This window comes from Ranitomeya imitator, chromosome 6 (assembly GCF_032444005.1).
Source record: "Ranitomeya imitator isolate aRanImi1 chromosome 6, aRanImi1.pri, whole genome shotgun sequence".
In the NCBI taxonomy this organism is placed as follows: Eukaryota; Metazoa; Chordata; class Amphibia; order Anura; family Dendrobatidae; genus Ranitomeya; species Ranitomeya imitator.
Genome location: NC_091287.1, coordinates 385,238,593 through 385,257,582, shown reverse-complemented (window position 1 = coordinate 385,257,582; position 18,990 = coordinate 385,238,593). Strand labels below are relative to the sequence as shown.

Genomic DNA, 18,990 nt, shown 5'->3' with positions numbered 1-18,990 from the left:
TTTTACTTTGTCCATGTCACCATCCCATCAGGAGTTTATATCTCTGCTCATCATTCCTGAGGGGATTGATGAGATCCTGTTGGGGATACCTTGGTTACGGTACCACTCTCCTCACATCGAGTGGTCCTCTGGCAGAATTCTGGGATGGGGTGAATCATGTGGGGGTAGGTGTCACGGAGAGTGCGTTCAGGTTGCTACTACAGAGGTACCCGCAGATCTATCCTCTCTCCCCAAGCAATATTGGTCTTATGCATCTTATGCAGACGTGTTCTCCAAAAAGGCGGCGGAGACCCTTCCGCCCCATCGCCCCTATGACTGTCCTATCGATCTCTTGCCTGGTGCGGAGCCTCCCCGGGGTCGAGTTTATCCATTATCTCTCCCGGAGACGGAGGCCATGTCTCAGTACATTCAAGAGAATCTGGCAAGAGGGTTCATCAGGAAGTCAGTGTCACCTGCTGGGGCAGGGTTCTTCTTCGTGCAGAAGAATGGGGAACTACGTCCATGCATAGACTACAGGGGTCTTAACGCTATCACGGTTAAGAACAAGTATCCTTTGCCCCTGATATCCGAGCTCTTCGATAGGCTTCGGGGAGCTAGAGTGTTTACTAAATTAGATCTGCGGGGTGCATATAACCTGATTCGCATCCGTGAGGGGGACGAATGGAAAACGGCGTTTAACACCAGAGATGGGCACTATGAGTATCTGGTGATGCCCTTCGGGCTCTGTAATGCTCCAGCCGTTTTCCAAGACTTTGTCAACGACATCTTCCGGGATATGCTTTCCACCTCAGTTGTAGTCTATCTGGATGATATTCTCATCTTTTCTCCAGATATGGACTCCCACCGGAGAGATGTTGGCAGAGTCTTCGACCTCCTACGGGCAAACTCTCTTTATGCTAAGTTGGAGAAGTGTATGTTTGAGCAGGAGTCTTTACCGTTCCTGGGCTATATCATCTCCGCCCAGGGATTGGCTATGGATCCTGCCAAACTACAGGCTGTGATGGACTGGCAAGAGCCCCATTCTCTTAAAGCGGTGCAGCGCTTTATGGGGTTCATTAACTATTACCGCCAGTTCATTCCCCACTTCTCAACTCTGGTAGCTCCCTTGGTAGCCCTCACCAAGAAGGGAGCAAATCCCAAATTGTGGTCGGAAGAGGTCTCCAAGGCCTTCACTTCTATTAAGTCCCACTTTGCTAGCGCTCCCATCTTACGTCGCCCCGATGTTGATAAGCCATTCCTAATGGAGGTGGATGCCTCATCCGTTGGTGCTGGAGCAGTCCTCTATCAAAAGGATGCTCAAGGTCGGAAGCATCCATGCTTCTTTTTCTCAAAGACCTTTACTTCAGCGGAGAGAAATTACTCCATCGGGGATAGGGAGTTGCTAGCGATGAAGTTGGCTTTTTCGGAGTGGAGACATCTTCTGGAGGGTGCACGGTTTCCTTTCCAGGTCTTCACGGACCACAAAAATTTGGTGTATTTACACACAGCCCAGCGGCTGAATTCTCGTCAGGCCAGATGGTCCTTATTTTTCTCCCGGTTCCATTTTACTCTGCATTATCTCACCGGGGAGAAGAATATTCGTGCCGATGCTCTCTCTCGCTCCCTTATGTCAACTGAGGAGGAGGAAGAGGAGCCTCGGCTTATTGTCCCTGCTGAGAGCCTGAGAACCGTAGCGCCGGTTTCACTGGAGTCTGTGCCTCCGGGCAAGACTTTTGTGCCCATTAATTTGCGACCGGAGGTTCTCTCTTGGGCTCATTCGTCCAGGGTGGGTGGACACTTTGGGACCAAAAGGACATCTGAGCTACTGGCGAGGACGTACTGGTGGCCGCATATGGTCCGGGATGTCAGGGATTATGTCCTGGCGTGTCTCCTGCGCCAAAAATAAATCTCCGCGTCAAAGGCCAGCTGGGTTGCTCTATCCCTTGCCAGTGCAGATAGGCCCTGGGAGATGGTCGGCATGGACTTTGTCGTGGGTTTACCCAAATCTCGCGGCTGTACCATTATTTGGGTCATCACCGATCATTTCTCAAAAATGGTGCATTTGGTGCCGCTACCACGGTTACCTTCTGCACGGGCCTTGGCAGCGTTGTTCATTAAACATATCTTCCGCCTACATGGTATGCCTGACAAAATTGTCAGTGACCGAGGTCCCCAGTTTGCGTCTCGGTTCTGGAGAGAGCTTTGTCATCTACTCAGTATTGAGTTGAATCTCTCTTCCGCTTATCATCCCGAGACGAATGGGTTGGTAGAGAGAGCCAACCAGACCTTGGTCACATACCTGCGACATTTTGTTTCAGCCAGGCAGGATGACTGGGCATCCTTGCTATCATGGGCAGAGTTTGCGCTGAACAACGCCGTAGCCGACTCCACTGGACAAACTCCATTCCTCCTCAACTATGGTCAGCATCCACGGGTACCTGTGCCTATGCCCGTGTCTTCCGCAGACTCCAGGGTGGCAGACTGGGCTGTGGAGGCACGGGATATTTGGGACCGCACTCAGGATGCCATTCGGGCCTCTAAGGAGAGAATGAGGTCCTCCGCCGATGCTCATCGGCGCCCCGCTCCGACCTTTGCTCCTGGCGACTTGGTGTGGCTCTCCGCCCGTAACATCAGGCTGCGAGTTGAGTCCACTAAATTTGCTCCTCGCTACTTGGGTCCCTTCAAGGTCCTCGAACAGGTTAATCCTGTGATCTACCGTCTGGCCCTTCCTCCACGCCTTGGTATCACCGACACCTTTCATGTGTCTCTCCTTAAGCCCGTAAACATGTCCCGGTTTTCTGAGTCATCTGCCGAGACATCGGGTTCGTCTACGGACGATTTCGAGGTGAACGCTATCTTGGGGTGCAACGTGGTACGTGGCAAAAAATATTTTTTGGTGGACTGGAAGGGTTACGGCCCTGAGGATAGGTCCTGGGAGCCTGCTGAGCACATTCGGGCTCCGCAGCTTATTGCTGCCTTCGAACGTAGCGAGGCCCAAGGAGGGGGGGGCCCTAGGAGGGGGGTAATGTTAGAGGTCGAGTTCCCGCTTCTGCACAGGGGGAATCTCGAGCCATCTCCACTGCGGTCTCCCATTCTGTTCCAGCCGCAGTGGAGTCTGCTCAGCAAAGGCGTCGGTCCCAGCGTCTTGCTCAATCTCACTCTGTTCTAAGAGTTACTGCTGCTTCTCCAGCTTCTGCCATTAAAGCCAGTACTGGTCAGCAGCAAGCGGACTTCTCTGGGGCTAAGTCCTTGTCTGCACATACTGAGCATGCCCAGGGCAAAATCTCCCGTTGGAGATTAAGGGTCAGGTGCTCAGGCTCTGCGGCACATCCCATTGGTCCTCTTGGCAGGTCTTGGAAGGGCAAAAGTTCTGTAGCCACTTCCTGTGCTGCAACTATATAAACTGCGCATGACCGCATGGCCATGCGCTAGTATTGTCTCATAATTATATATGTGTGTGTGTAGATGGATGTATGTCGATGGATGAAAGCTCCTAAATATCCCTCCCTAGAGTTGTTGTCTGCTCGCGGATGTTGGTAGCTATCTAGCGCCCGACTAACCATCTGCACGATACACACATTACAGCGTCCTCTTGCTGTGTTCGCCTGTACGGCGCCGTGCGCTTGCCTAGCGCTTTCCATACACAAGCCTGTGTGGTTGGTGGCGTCCGTCAGTGCGGCATTGCTCGCACTCCTGTGCATTTATATATTTCTAATTAGTTTCCTTACACACCCAGTTGCGGTGTAGTGCCAGCAAGGGTCTAATCGGACTTCAATCCCAGTTGGGGTTAACTACGCTGACTGCTTGCTCGCGCTTTAGGTGCGGTACCGCGGTCCTGTGACGCAACAGGATTGCTTCCTTCACGCTGGGTGAGGTTGAACCCACGTGTGTTTACTTTAGTGTACCGCCATATAGTCTGCAATTTACTAGCAGCGGGTTTTCACCTGCACGGTGGACCTCGGACTGCGAACGCATCTATATCATCTTTCTGGGTGCGTTCCGCCAGTCCTAACAGTATGTTTCAGGTCATTGTCCATTTGGAAGACCCAATTCCGCCTAAGCTTTAACTTCCTGGTTGATGTTTTGAGATGTTGCTTCAGTATTGCCACCTAATCTTCTTTTCTCATGATGCCATCTATTTTGTGAAGTGCATAAGTCCTTCCTGCAGCAAAGCAAACCCACAACATGATGCTTACACCCTTACACCCCAGTGTTTCATAGTTGGGATGGTGTTCTTAGGCTTCCAAGCTTCTCTTTTTTACCTTCAATCGTAAAGATAGTCATTATGCCCAAAAAGTTTAATTTTAGCTTTATCAGACCACAGGACATGCCTCCAAAAATTAAGGTATTTGCTGATGTGTAGTACAAAATCCAGAACCAAGAGGTTGCACTCCAATAAGCTTTATTCCAAAATCTTCCTATAAAAATATAGTCAACCGACCAATAGAAAAAATGGCACAAACAGCAGAGGTCTCAGACACCGCTTTACGTGTTTCAGGGCCAAATATGTCCCTTAGTCATAACCTGTGTGCATTTGAAAATATTAATCAGGCTTTTTTTATGTTTCTTTTGGAGTAATGGCTTCTTTCTGGTAAAGCCCACGTTGATACAGTATTCATTTCAAAGTGGATATTGACACAATTTTTCCAGCTTCTGCCATCATCTTCACAAAGTCTTTTCCTTTTGCCCATGAGGTGATATGCACAAGGCATGTTTATGTCTGGGACACAAAACCCATCTCCTTCTTGAGCGATATAATGGCTGGACATTCCCATCTTGTTTGTAATTGCATATAATTGTTTGTACAGATGAATGAGGCACCTTCAGGTATCTTGAAATGGTACCCAAGGATGAGCCAGACTTGTGCAAGTCCTCAGTTCTCTTCCAAATATCTTGGCTGATTTCTTTAAACTTTCCCATGATTCTACACAAAGAAGAAGTGTCTCTAATTAACTCAGATGTTGCCCAAAAATCAGAAGCTTCCAAATACATTATATCATCATATGGGCAGTCCAAAATTGTTTAAAGGCATAGCATTCTTAGTGTATGTTAACTTTTGACTTTGCAGTAACTAATAAAAATGCCTTAAAACATTATCTCTCATTAATCTGGCATTTGGCAAATATTAGTAATTATGGTAATCCTATTTCACCTAAAACGGGAACAGTTTATTCTGATTTCATGTCAGATATTGAGAAAAATATGCATATGAGTCTTTTTATATAGTGTATGTAAACTTCTAGTTTCAACTGTATGTACATTTCAGATTGCATGTCTGCATAAAGTGTGTGCAATATAAGAAAAGTTTAAATCTTGCTTCTTAGCCATAGAAATGAAAGCATTCCTTCCATATTTGGTGATTCAGTGAGTCATACAAAGTGTTAAGAGGTCCAAGATTTTTCTGTTTGTGAAGCTTCAAGTGCATTGAGTTATCAAAGAATTCCCAGTTAGTCTGCAATTTTTTCCATAAGAGGTTTATTAAATAATGAAACACACATTGTGGCACAAGCTTTACTGCATGTTATTAATTTCTCTTGAACACCAACGGGGAAACAAAATACATATAAAGGTCCTAATGTCAAGAATTGAGTCAGGAATTGCAGGCAGTTAATGCTTGGGACCACCCACTGCTGTCTTTCTAGGGGATGATACATAGCTAAACAGTTCATTACAGCTGTAGTATTCATGAATCTGGTCATCTTCCATTTACCTATTTTGATAATTACATGGAAATTTGACCACAGTGACCAACAATCGTAAAAAAGTAAGCATTGTAGTATAAAAAGGTTGAAAAACTGACCAGGTTTATCTAGTGAAAAGTATTATGCTGTAAGGTGGATCTAGAAAAAGGTAAAAACCCTCATTAGTCAGATGAAAATTTTCTTCTACAAATTTTTTCTTAACCCTTTCCAACATTGGGCGTAATAGAACGCCGATGTCGGACTTTACCTCTTTCCGGGCATATGTCAGCTGATATATACAGCTGACATGTGCCCGCAACAGCCACAGGTGGAATCGCGATCCACCTGCGGCTGTTAACTAGTTAAATGCCTCTGTCAATTTCTGACAGCGGCATTTAACTCGCGCTTATCGGAAGTGCTTCATAAATCCCGCCCATCGGTGACCCCGTTACATGATTGTAGGTCACCAATAGGTCTGCATTACAACCAGAGGTCTCCAGCAGACCTCTATGGTTGTTATTGCCAGATTGCTATGAGCGCTACTCGGTGGTCGGCGCTCATAGCAAGTGAGCATTTCTGCTAGACACAGACCATCTGATCATCGCATGTGTGTACCAGAGAAGATCAAAATACTGCAGCTTCGAGTTTCCCATGGAGAGTATTGAAGCATGCAAAAAGTAAAAAAAAAAATGTTTTAAAAATATTTACCTTTTTTTATAAAAGTTCAAATCACCCCCCTTTTGCCACATTTAAAATAAAACCAAAAAATCAAATATCTACATATTTGGTATTGCCGCGTTCAGAATCGCCCAATCTGTCAATATGAAAAAAATTAATCCTATCGCTAAATGGCGAAATGAGAAAAAAAATTAAAAACTTCAAAATTACATTTTTTTGGTCGCAGCTACATAGCAATAAAATGCAATAACGGACTATCAAAAGATCATATCTACACCACAATGTTATCAATAAAAACAGCAGCTCGACACACAAAAAAATAATCCCTCGCCCAGCCACAGATCACGAAAAATGGAGACTCTAGAGGTCCCGGAAAATGGCACCATTTTTTTTTACCAAACTTTGGACTTTTTTTCACCACTTAAATATAAAAGAACCTAGACATGTTTGGTGCCTATGAACTCATAAAAACCTGGAGAATCATAATAGCAGGTCATTTTAGCATTTAGTGAATATGGTAAAAAAAAAAAAAGAAAAACAACTGTGGAATTGCACTTTTTTTTTCAATTTCACAACACTTGGAATGTTTTCCTGTTTTCCAGCACATAATATGCTAAAACCAATGATGTTGTTCAAAAGTACAACTTGTCCCGCAACAAAAAAAAAGCCCTCACATGTTCATATTGACCAAAAAATTAAAAAAGTTATGGCTTTGGGAAGAATGGGAGCAAAAAACGAAAATGCAAAAATGAAAATACCTCTGGTCATGAAGTGGTTAAATCACTGAAAACACATTTCTGCATCAACACCCTAGCTTCCTTTACAATCATAAATATCTTCCAGATGCTGATATGGTCCCAATTCACCATTGGCTTAGACCTGTTATTTGTCCAGTTTTGTGCTTTTGTTTTGTTTGCACCCATTTCATTATTCTATTTGCACCTTTTTAGTCCATTTTTTTATGTGCTCACCTGTTTTTTTGTTATTGTGTTCCAGTTTGTTGGCAGATTTTAGTGATTGCAGATGTTTTAGCCTTATTCCTAACTCCACTCTCATCAAGTTCCTCCCTGGTGTATTTTTGAGTACTCCAGTATTTGGTTACATTTTTACAAAGCATGCAACTTTTGGCACCTGAAGGAGGTAGAAAGAATTCAAGGCAGAAAAAAACACTCAGTTTTAATTTGTGCAAAATTTGTGAATCATGTTTACCATTTTGAAAAACTTGATTCAAAAAATGGGAACTAATACCAGAAAACAAAAATAGAAAGTGACTTAAAAAATCCAAATGATGAATCAGAGCTGATATGCCTGTAATGTGAATGCAGTCCAAAAAAATACATGTGGTGTTTCACTCATAAATGTCACGCTGCAGCACTGCAGTTACATGCAAACTCCACTAGATGGCAGCAGAGTGGAGAGAGGGCTGAAATCTTGCTCAGAGCAGACCAGCAGAACTGCAGCGAAGCTACCACCAGGTGGCAGCAGAATAGTGAAACAAGCCGGGTCAATACCAGAGAGTAACATAGTACCAAGGTGAATTCCACAGCGTCAGAGGAACGCCAAATGGTCAGTACCAGTCCTTAGCAGAAGTACCAGGAGCAAGAGACAGAATCAGGTCAGAGCCAAAGCAGTCGAGTACTGGGGAATCCAAACACACAGGGACACACAGAGTTGGGGCAGTAAGAGAGGAATGAAGAGACATGGGCAAAAACAGCTAAATGCAGCAGGACAAATGAGGGCCTCATCAGAGCCAACTCCACACGCCGTAGGCAGGAAATATAACTGGCACTGCCTGCAGGATGCAGCACAGAGAATTGGAGTCCCAACACTGGAGCAAGACAGAGAAAGTTAGCCCCTGACATGACCAGACCGGGAAAGGAGAGACAAGACCCAAAACCCAGTCTGGATCATGACAATAAAGAACATCATCCAGGTGCACACATATCATTGGTACGGTTTATGCAGGTGCCCAAGAGGTAAGGGGTCCCATGCCCACTTCCAAACCAAGTGGAATTGTGCATTATGGTGAGCTATTGGACTCATATACTGTCCTTGCACATGGGCCTCTTCTGTCTATGTCCACCAGTGCCTTCTTTCGACCAGACTGATTATATAAATTATAGCAAATCAGTTTATTTTCACTGTGGTCTGAGGAAGGTTTTTATAACCAAAACGTCACATGTATGTATTGGATAGCATTTACATTAAAGAAATATCAGGCCATGAACACATTTGTTTGGATTTCCATGGTTTCTTATGATTTGTGGAATAAGGACAACAATAAAACTGCAAGTGTCACATAATGACAAGAAATAATCACAATTTTCAATTTCATTATAAATGGACTAATTATTTGACTAACTATGACATTAGACCAAAATATTAGCCTTTATATGGGTAACATGAAAGTCTTATTATCAGACTTTAGACAGTTATAGTTGGAAAAATTATGCTGTGTAAGCTGTTAGCTTCAGAACAACCAATACTCGTTCTCAGCCAGATCCATTTTTAATAATGCTTAAAACTGATAAAGTGAGTTTTGGTAGTGGATAGGCTATAGTGTAGACCCTATTGCCTGCTAGATGTATTGTTACTTCCGGGGCACATTACCATATATAGCCAGTTAGCCCACTAGCAATGGTGTTCCTAAATGACATGTAGCTGAAATACCTCTATGTCTGCTCAATTTTTCACAAAGCTCATGTTTTTAGTTTTCCTAATGTCGACATAAAACTAATGGGAAACAGATGGTTGAATAGCTCTACCTAGTATTTAAAAGCTCTGGAGGTTACATTCCTTCTTGATTATGCAAGGAAATAAGAAAGTGGATAAGGAAATGAGAGGCAGAGCTATTCCTTCGTGGAGATACAGCTATCCGGGCAGGGATATGGATGATACAGTGGTGGAAAGGGATTCATTATAAATGTTCAATATTTCTTGTATCACATTCTCCTTCTGGCTCAATGAATCCTAAACCATTCCGTTTGGTTAGAAAACAAGTTCTCTCTTGTTATATTTAGTTCTCCACATTCAGTTTTTCTTAATTATCTTCAAGCTGTACATAATCCTAACATAATTGGTATAGGATTTTAGGAGGAGGACTGTAGAGACACATACTTTGTAAATAGGGGGCTATAGGGAAATAAGCATCAGCTTCTTCAGATCAAACGAATGGAAGACTTACTGAGCAGTTGGACCCCCGGAGGTTGTTTCCTGGCATTGATACTCTCCAGACAAACCTCTGGGAATGCTTAGATATAATGAGACCACTTAAATATTATGCTACTTATAAATTTGTCCAGAAGTTGTTACGGGGCTGGATATTTTTGCTTGGATTGTTAGAAAAGTATTCATCTAAATGTCTGGTTAACTGTTCACTTCATTTAAGGGCTTTCCTACAGAAGATATTTTTTTTTCAAATAGTAGCAATAAGTGTTTTTATATTTCACTTTCAGTAAAAATTCTAATGGATTTGCCCACTTCCTGCCATCCACATTTTTTGCTTTCGACCCCAAAGGTGCATCATGTATTGTCACTTTTGCAGCATTTAGGACTAATAGGATAAAGCCTTTCCACTTCACCCAGAGGCGGCTGGTTCCTCCTTATTATCTAAGTCATGACTCAACTCTAATAGGATGGGGGCGCTGTCAGTCACCTGATCTCAAAATGACTGGACTCTCTTCTGTGTATCCAGAATGCTGTGGCCATGTGATCACATGGAATAGTTAGGAGGGGGGTGGCTGCAGAATAATGCGAGGAGGACGGTCTTACTTACTTCTGTGATGACATTAGCTAAGCATAAGGAGAGGAAGTGGGATGTAAAACGCAAGCTGTGGAAAAACTGATCATGTTGAGATTTCAGGACAGAAGGGGGTGACATGGAACACAGTGCTGTAAAAGTAAGAAAATAATCAAATGACATCTTGACATGGACCTGTTTCCTCTTGTGTCAAAACACAAGAACTACTGAAATTCCTGAAATTCCAGTTCTGAAATAAAGTGAGAATTTCATCAAAATGTTTTAGTGTTTTTATTTTTAATCATCAATAACATTTGAAAATAATTGTTATATTCCAAAAACCCCTTTACACCATGTGTACAACAAAAATGGCCATGTAGGCAGAAAAATAATACGAAAAAATACTGATAGATATACGGTATATGAAATGTAATTGCAATGTTGATGTGTTATTCTTCTTTCTCATGATTCAGAGGAAATGGATGGATGTAATTAAGTTGTTCCAGCAGAATTACTGCATTCCTCATTTGCAATTTTGTCTTCCAGAAAAAGCAATTCCCGAAGAATCAACAGGATGCTTTCTGATGAATCTGCACACACCCCTGTGTTCAACCGATCCGTCTCCGAAACTTCCATGGACAACTCATCAATGGAAGATTTCTGGTGTGAACTCAAGAACATCAAAGAGAACAGTGAGAATGGGTCAGATGACAGTCTGCTGATGGATGTAAAGCCTGTGGACGGTATGGGTGTTAATCTTTTTTTCATCAGTAGACTGCAGGAAAATGGCTATGTCACAAAAAGTTCAAAGTAGTCATAATGACCAATGTATGTGTGGTAGGCAGTCTACCCTCTAAGCCGAGCAATCTGGAAAGGAATGAGATAAAAATGCTCCACAGACATATTGGAAGAACTGAGGCACTGGCACATATTTCTCAGTATTGTCTTCATTTATAGGGCAAATTTAGACTGGACAGTCTTAAAATACTACAGATTTATCAAAGTGATTCATGCTGTTTGACAAATCTGCCACATATTAAGACGGTCTAATCTAATTTGACACCACATATTGGTTGTCTTAATTTGTATCAGTAATATGCACCCAAATTTTTGCTGAATTTTTGACAAACAGCATTTCATGAACCACACCCCTTTCTGCCAAGCCACCCCCATTTATAAAACTCCATTTTTAAAGGGGTTATCCATGAAGTATATATGAACTATCCGCAGGAAATCCAGCAAACACCCTGATCAACTGAAATCTGCATTAGGGCAAATAAAGATACAGTTTCTATAAAAACATGAACTTTATTATATAAGTAGATCACAGTAAAACATGAACTCAACAATAAGGAATAGGGCCATAAGCGGCAGGAGAGGACAATACAGACATGTAGAATGTTCACTGGGTAGCTGGAAACGACAATGCCAAATAGTCTTGATATATGGAAGTAAGGATATTCTATATGATGTGCCAGTATAAGACTAGTATAGCAGCATATAGCAGTGCATATCCTTACTTCCATATAGGAAGACTGCTTAGTCGTATATTGACACATCATGTACTGCAACATGTATATAGTTTCACATTGTCCTAATTTTTATACCCCTCATTTTTTGGTTAATTGACTATATATTATTATTAAAACACGATTTATCATTTGCCTTTTTTAAAGCCACTTTTCTTTTTTTTTGGGGGGGGGGCAATGTTTTCCAGATTTAGCCATATTTGTGATGTGTGACATTTTGAAATGTCAAACAAAAAGTCACAAACTCACTTTAGTAGTGAGTAATGTGATGCCTTAAGATGAGCCAAGTTTGTCAAACAACACGTGACGTGACACTTATAATGGCAGCGCCACCAAAAACAAAACTGACCTCAAAAATTCCCTGCGTGACAAATTCCCCCAATAACATATAAGGTGAGAGTCTTAAAAAAACTCTCTTTTTTAGTGCAAATTTCTCCATAATTTTGCAGAATTTGGCTTGGTAAATCTCATTCAGTTTTGTTACCACTTATTTTTCATTTATACATATAGAACAATATGCCTACATTTACTTTATTCTAGTCTTATAATTTAATAATAAGTCGCACTTTCATCCAGACTACTACTTATGTCTTGTGTTCCAGATGGGGAGATGGAGGCAGAATGGCTCCAAGAAGCCGGCTTGTCCAACCTAATTTCTGGTACTCAGGAACATGACAGCCAGGCTTTGCTGTCTACATTAACTCGAACCCAGGCGGCTGCTGTCCAGAAAAGATACAATTCTTACACCCAGACTATGAGGAAAAAGAACAAACATTCAGTAAGGGATGTACGAGATATCTTTGGGATTAATGAATCTTCAGTAAGTACGATGAGATGCTAAGAGAATGTTTTTCTTTTCGGCTTGGTCTGTTGCTAGTAACACTGCGATGTTACATTTCTTGAAGGGGTTATCCATGACTTTTTTCTACTGTGGGCATAAAACTAATAGGCATGTAGCTACTCCCTGCCCGTTGTGCCCACTAAGATTCCTGTCTGTGATTCAGCTGCTTTTGCTCACATTCCATCAACAGATCAGCTGCTTCTCCTCCGTTCTGCTCTGTTGATGGGTCATAACTGCCGACATAATGCTAATTGATAGCCAGCTCCCCGCTGCCTTATTGCGGTGAGCCAGCTGTCAATCAGCTTGACGTCAGCAGTCACACCCCTCAACAGAGCAGAAAAGAGCTGCTCTGTTGACGTGGAGCAGTGGAATCGCTGACAGGAGCTGTCAGTGCCCACCCTGAGTGTAACAGATAGGTAGTTAGCAAATGCCTGCCTTAGTTTTTAAGCCCATAGTAAAAAAAACCTATAGTCCTTTAAACCCCTTTAAATTGTAATATCTAGTAAGAGAATTGAGACTATAAGACATACAGGGATCAGAGAGCATATGGCCTGGTTCTTTTTTTACACACGAGCGTTTGTCCAGTGCACTTTTAATAGCGTATGTACTTTCACATCTCCGTAAATAGCTGTGCACACCAAAATCCATTGATGCATCCGGATTTCAGGGTCAAATAGCTGAGATTTTTCTCTTTATTATGACTGACCTGAATAGTATGCAAATTCATAGAGAGAGAGACACTGAGCAGAATTCACTTTCTCTTACAAGTTTCTGCTCTGAAAATCAGATTAGGAAATAAATCATTGAAATGGTATTGTACTAAAGATCTATATGGGTAAGGCATGTCTGGACTATTTCTTACAAATGTTCAATTAGTTCATTGAATGCCTGACATTCAGATCATACTGTTTGTGAAAAAGATCCCGACTCATGCCTATGCTTCCTGCATTACTCGACCTTCAGGTATCTGTGACGTGTGTATTTCTGCACATCGGAGGTGTGAATACGGGGCCTTAGGCTAGGGTCACATTGCGTTAGGGCAATCCGTTTAGCGCTAGCGCTAGCGGATTGCGCTAACGCAATGTTTTTAAGGGGCCGCATTTCGGGGTCTCGTGAACGTCCCCGCTCTCGCAGATTCCCGATCTGCGAGAGTGGGGAACGGACCTCGGGCGCGCCGCGGACGCTGCAAGCAGCGTCCGAGGCGTGCTGCAAAAGACCGGCACATCGCTAGCGCGTGCCGAAAAGGACACGCGCTAGCAATGCGCTGGTTACATTGCGGGCTATGGGAACACTAACGGGCGCGTTGAATGGCGTTAATTTCGCCGTGCAACGCTGTCCGTTAGCGCTCACACGCAATGTGACCCTAGCCTTAGACACATTTATCTGCACTGCTATATCAATAATCCGGCATATACCGTACATTGCCTTTTAGAAAATTGACTTTTTGGGACTATGCTGGTGAACACTTTGTATTATGGGCAGGAACACTTTGCGTGCCATGTTTTCTTGTCTGATGCAAACAATGCCTATTGACCCAACCAAAAGTATACTTTTAGCTTTTTTTTTCCCATTGAATTAATTTGGATCATTTAAAGGGAAATCTACCAAGATCTAACAAATCTACTACGTTCTCTGAAAGCTGAGCTCCATATAACTCCACCCACACCATTGATTGACAGCTCTCTGCATGGGAAGAAAGCTGCCAATCAGTGGGAGGGGGTGGGGTTATATAGAGCTGATGAATAATGCAGGACTACAGCAAGTTGACTAGTCATCTAATGATAATCCCCTACTGATAAGTCATTAATTTTATCAAAATTACAACAATCACCCCAGTAAGTGACACATCACTGGAATCATGGTCCACGTCTTTTACATTTTTTCTGCTCTGAGATTAGGTGTCAAAAACCCGGTGACAGATTCCCTTTAAGTCATATGCATTCGTTTTTTTTACTCATTTGTTAGCTGTCCCACAACAGGGTCATCAAAGCCTAATCAAGGGATAACTAAATCTTCTAAATGTAATCTTATAACCTTGACTTACTAGCAAGCATTTCTTATATTACGCCATCTGCTTCAGAATGGAAAATCTTAATCTTATTACTCTTATTAAATTATTCTGAATTAGAAATGATGTTTCAGTCGTATACTGGCAAGAGTTTGAAAATGCGGCTTATTAATGATACAATCGATCTCCCACTTCACATTATACATTACATTATATCAAACATGCTTCTTAACTTGGTCACTAACACTCAGGAATTCCTTTAGAAAAATATTTGTGAATGCAACAGGAAAGCTTGATAAAGCAAAGGAAGTCCGAGGAATGACACTTGAGGGTGAAACTTTGCTCTCTTTAGACACAGAACGACAGAGAAGGGAGCGCTAAAAACAAATGTATCCATGAGTTTTATTGAAATCTTCACGCAACTGCAAATGTGGCATGGCATAGCCCACTTACAGGGAGAAATACACACTGTGATTGCTTTGCATGCAATTTTTTTATGTTTTCCCTCATTTGCACTTGCAATTATGTATTACTGTAGGAATGGTTTTTATACACAAGTACAGTAGACCCTTATTAAAAAACAATGGAAAATGTCACTTTTTCCTTATCGCTTTAAGTACAGAAGTTTCAGAATTTGTCTAAAAATGTGACTATTCATTATATTAAAATACTGATTTTTTTTTATTAATATTTATACAATTTTATAATATACTTTTAGCCTCAATCCAATGCTTGCTCAACAGCTCTGCTTGTATGGGAACCTTTATTTGAAGATTTAACCTTCATTCCTGTAGATGATCACACAGTAATGATCACACAGGTGCATGACTCATAAATGTACTCGGCAGTCGTCAGATCTCCCGTTCTTTTGAGCTGTGCACATGGGTGGTCATCACATGATGAGAACAGATTGACGGTCAACAAGCAGAGGTGTTAGTAATAGTGAGGAATTGATACACGGACAGTATACAGTATTTAATAACTGCATAAGGGGTGTTAAATGGGTAGTCTAAACCACAATTTAATATTCATCCTAAATGCCTATTTTTAAAAAGTCATAATCTAATCTATTTTCTATTATACTTCAATTAAAACTTCCCTACCATTCACTCACTGCACTAACTACTTTATTTTTTTTCAGGGGTTGTGATAGCACCTGGTCTACTGAGCCTACATTGGTTGTCAGTTCCAAAGGATGCCCATTAGATTCATATCACTGTGCAATGTGCACAGTGACAGTGCGCTCTCTCACTGGCTGTAATCAGAAATAACCAGCCAGCAGGAGAACGCATTGTCAGTGTGCATTGTAAGAATACCCCGCTTGCTGAGACCAGCATTACCCCTGCAAGTGATGTCATTTGCGGGATGGTGCTGGTCTCTGCCTGCTGGGTATTCTTCATACAGTGCACACTGACAGTGTGCTCCTTTGCTGGCTGGTTACTCCTGAGCAGAGCCGGTAAGAGAGCGCACTGTCACTGTGCATATTGCACAGTGACAAAAATCTACTGAGCATCCGTCAGAATTGACAACCGACGCATGCGCAGTAGAGCAGTGACTAGTCCAGCTTCTCAAACGGACGTCACTGATGATGCTTTGTTTCAGGGCGGGGTCAGAGGCTGTGACAGTAAATTCTCAAAAGAAAGAAGTAAAAAAAGCAAAAAATAAGCAGTAGAGTGAGGGAATGGTAGGGAAATTTTAACTAAAGTACATCAGAAAACAGATTACATTGTGGCATTAAATGGATGAGCATTTAGGAGGAAAATTTAATTTGTGTTTTGGACCACTCTTTAATTGTTGGATAAAACGATATTAAACAAATTGTGCTGTACAACCATTCAAAGGTGTTCCAGGAACAGAGAAAAAAAAAGTAACATGAGGAAATATAATTATAGATAAATTTCTAAATATATTTAATTAGCAAATCACAATAGTTTTGTCTATGGAAATGGTCAATTTAGAATTCAAATGTCCGCTGCTGGGTTACACTGAGAGAAACCTGCCCTAGAATGTTAAGCCAGATGCCGGTGAGCATGTGCAGAGCTCAGAGGCATCCGGACTAACATTCTAGAACAGGTTTAGGTCAGTGTAATAGCATGGCAGCCATTTTAACTTGATAGTGATTATCTCCCTAGACAAATAGAATGTGATTTACTAATTAAATATATTTAGAAGTTTATTTATAAAAATGTTTTAATTAATTATTTATTTTCTGTTCCCTGATAACCCCTTTAAGATGGCAATGCACATTAATTAGCTGTTGGCCGAACCATCGCTCCCAACTCTGATATATACAAAAAGAATGGGCTCAGCCAAGCTTTAGTCTATGTGCACACGCTGCGGATTTTGCTGCAGATCTGCAGCGGATTGGCAGTTTTCCATGCACTGTACAGTACCATGTAAACCTATGGAAAACAAAATCTGCAGAGCACATGCTACGGAAAAAACGAGCGGAAACGCAGCGTTGTTTATTCAGCAGCATGTCAATTCTTTGTGCGGATTCCGCAGTGGTTTGCTCCTGCTCCATAATAGGAATCCGCAGGTGTAAAACCGCAGGTGGAATCCGCACAAAAAAATGCATAAAATCTGCGGTAAATCCACGGTAATTCCGCAGTAAATCCGCAGTGCGGATTTCCTGCAAATTTACCAAAATCAGTGCGGAATAATCCGCACACCATTCCGCAATGTGTGCAGTGGCCTAAATGTGTCAGCGGTTGAAATTCATCAGTCTGACTTCCATCCAATCTGTATTGGAGCCCTTAGGCCATGTTCACACGATCCTTTTTTTCATGCGGAATTGCCGCGATTTTCCCGCTGCGGGTCCGCAGCTGTTTTCCATGCAGGGTACATTACATTGTACCCTATGGAAAACAGGAACTGCTGTGCCCACAATGCGGAAAATCAAAAAAAAAGCCGCGTTGAATAGCTGCGGGAAAAAAGAAGTACCATATCACTTCTTTTTTCGGAGCCGCAGCGGTTCTGCACCCATTGACCTCCATTGTGAGGTCAAACCCGCAGTAAAACCCGCAGATGAAAAAAATATCTGCGGGTTTTACTGCGGTTTGTGGTGCAGAACTGCTGCAGCAGGAAGTGCGGGGAAGCGGGCGGAAGTGCGTGGGCGGAGTGTGGCTGCCCCCCGTGCTCCGATCCCGCCCCCCCGTGCTCCAATCCCACCGCCCCGTGCTCCGATGCCCCCCCAGTGCTCCGATGCCCCCCCCGTGCCCTAATCTCCCCCCCTTATACTTACCCGGCGTCCCGGTGTCCGTCCGGCCGTCTTCTCCCTGGGTGCCGCCATCTTGCAAAATGGCGGGCGCATGCGCAGTGCGCCCGCCGAATCTGACGGCCGGCAGATTCGTTCCAAAGTGCATTTTGATCACTGAGATATAATCTATCTCAGTGACCAAAATAAAAAAAAATAGTAAATGACACCCCCCCCCCCTTTGTCACCCCCATAGGTAGGGACAATAAAAAAAAATTAAGAATTTTTTTTTTTCCCACTAAGGTTAGAATAGGGTTAGGGGTAGGGTTAGGGTTAGGGGTAGGGTTAGGGGTAGGGTTAGGGTTAGGGGTAGGGTTAGGGGTAGGGTTAGGGTTAGGGGTAGGGTTAGGGTTAGGGTATTTTCAGCCATTACCCTAAAAAACTTCCTAGAAAACACACAGACTCTGCATAGAAAACTGCATAAAAAAAAGGATCAAAAAAGGATCAAAAAACGCATCAAAAAACGCATCAAAAAAGGACAAAAAAAAGGACCAAAAAAAGGACCTGCGCTTTCTGCCAAGAGCTGCAGTTTTTAAAAAAAACAGTCCTGAAAAAAAAGGATGGAAATCAGGAACGTGTGAACATACCCTTAGAGAACTATCATGTTGGATTCTACCTGCTACATAAAATTCCCAAAGAATGACAAAGTAAAATATATTAGTAAAAATATGTACATTGATTTTTTTTTATTTAAAAATCTTGTTTTCAACTTACAGTAGTTATACGTTGTACATCAAACACATTCTTCTATTTTACTCTACATACTGTAGCTGTTTTTAATAAATGTTTTCATCCACACGTTTGTTTTCCCCAGCTGCTATGGGGGTCTTTTGTGGAGAGGGGTCCAACCCTAGTTAGTTCTGTTCCATTTACAGTGAAACTGCATCCTTACTCATCAAGAATTAATTCCTAGAGATTAGAATTTAGAAAAACCATAGGGTTCATTTTATGTATGAGAAGAAGTTTTAGGCCCGGAGTCATCATCACACAATTGTCAGAAATTTGGCATAAAATTGGAAGTTATGCACATATTTTGCCACTTTTTGGTATTTTTGCTTTAGCCCCAGCCTGTTTCACCAACTTTGAGAAAGTGTCACAGCTTATCCCAGTAGGGGTATGTCCGAACACAATCTAAGAATTTGCCATCATTTGCGCCCTGTCTGGCTAACATGTTTTGGCGGTGGCACACAGGACCTGAAAGATGCACTGAATTCATCAGGAGTATGCAATTTCACACTCCAAATTCTTCTTCGTAGAGACACACAAAACATCAGCATTG

General features: G+C 42.3%; 1 protein-coding gene across 3 annotated transcripts in view; it reads left to right on the top strand.

The window, feature by feature from the left end:
- Positions 1-18,990, top strand: part of ARHGAP28 (Rho GTPase activating protein 28) — a 303,500-nt gene that overhangs the window by 195,339 nt on the left and 89,171 nt on the right. For all 3 annotated transcript variants that reach the window (XM_069731078.1, XM_069731079.1, XM_069731080.1), the window contains exons 2-3: positions 10,624-10,820; positions 12,209-12,426. In XM_069731078.1, coding sequence (XP_069587179.1) covers positions 10,624-10,820; positions 12,209-12,426 — 415 coding nt within the window. The remainder of the gene's footprint in view (positions 1-10,623; positions 10,821-12,208; positions 12,427-18,990) is intronic.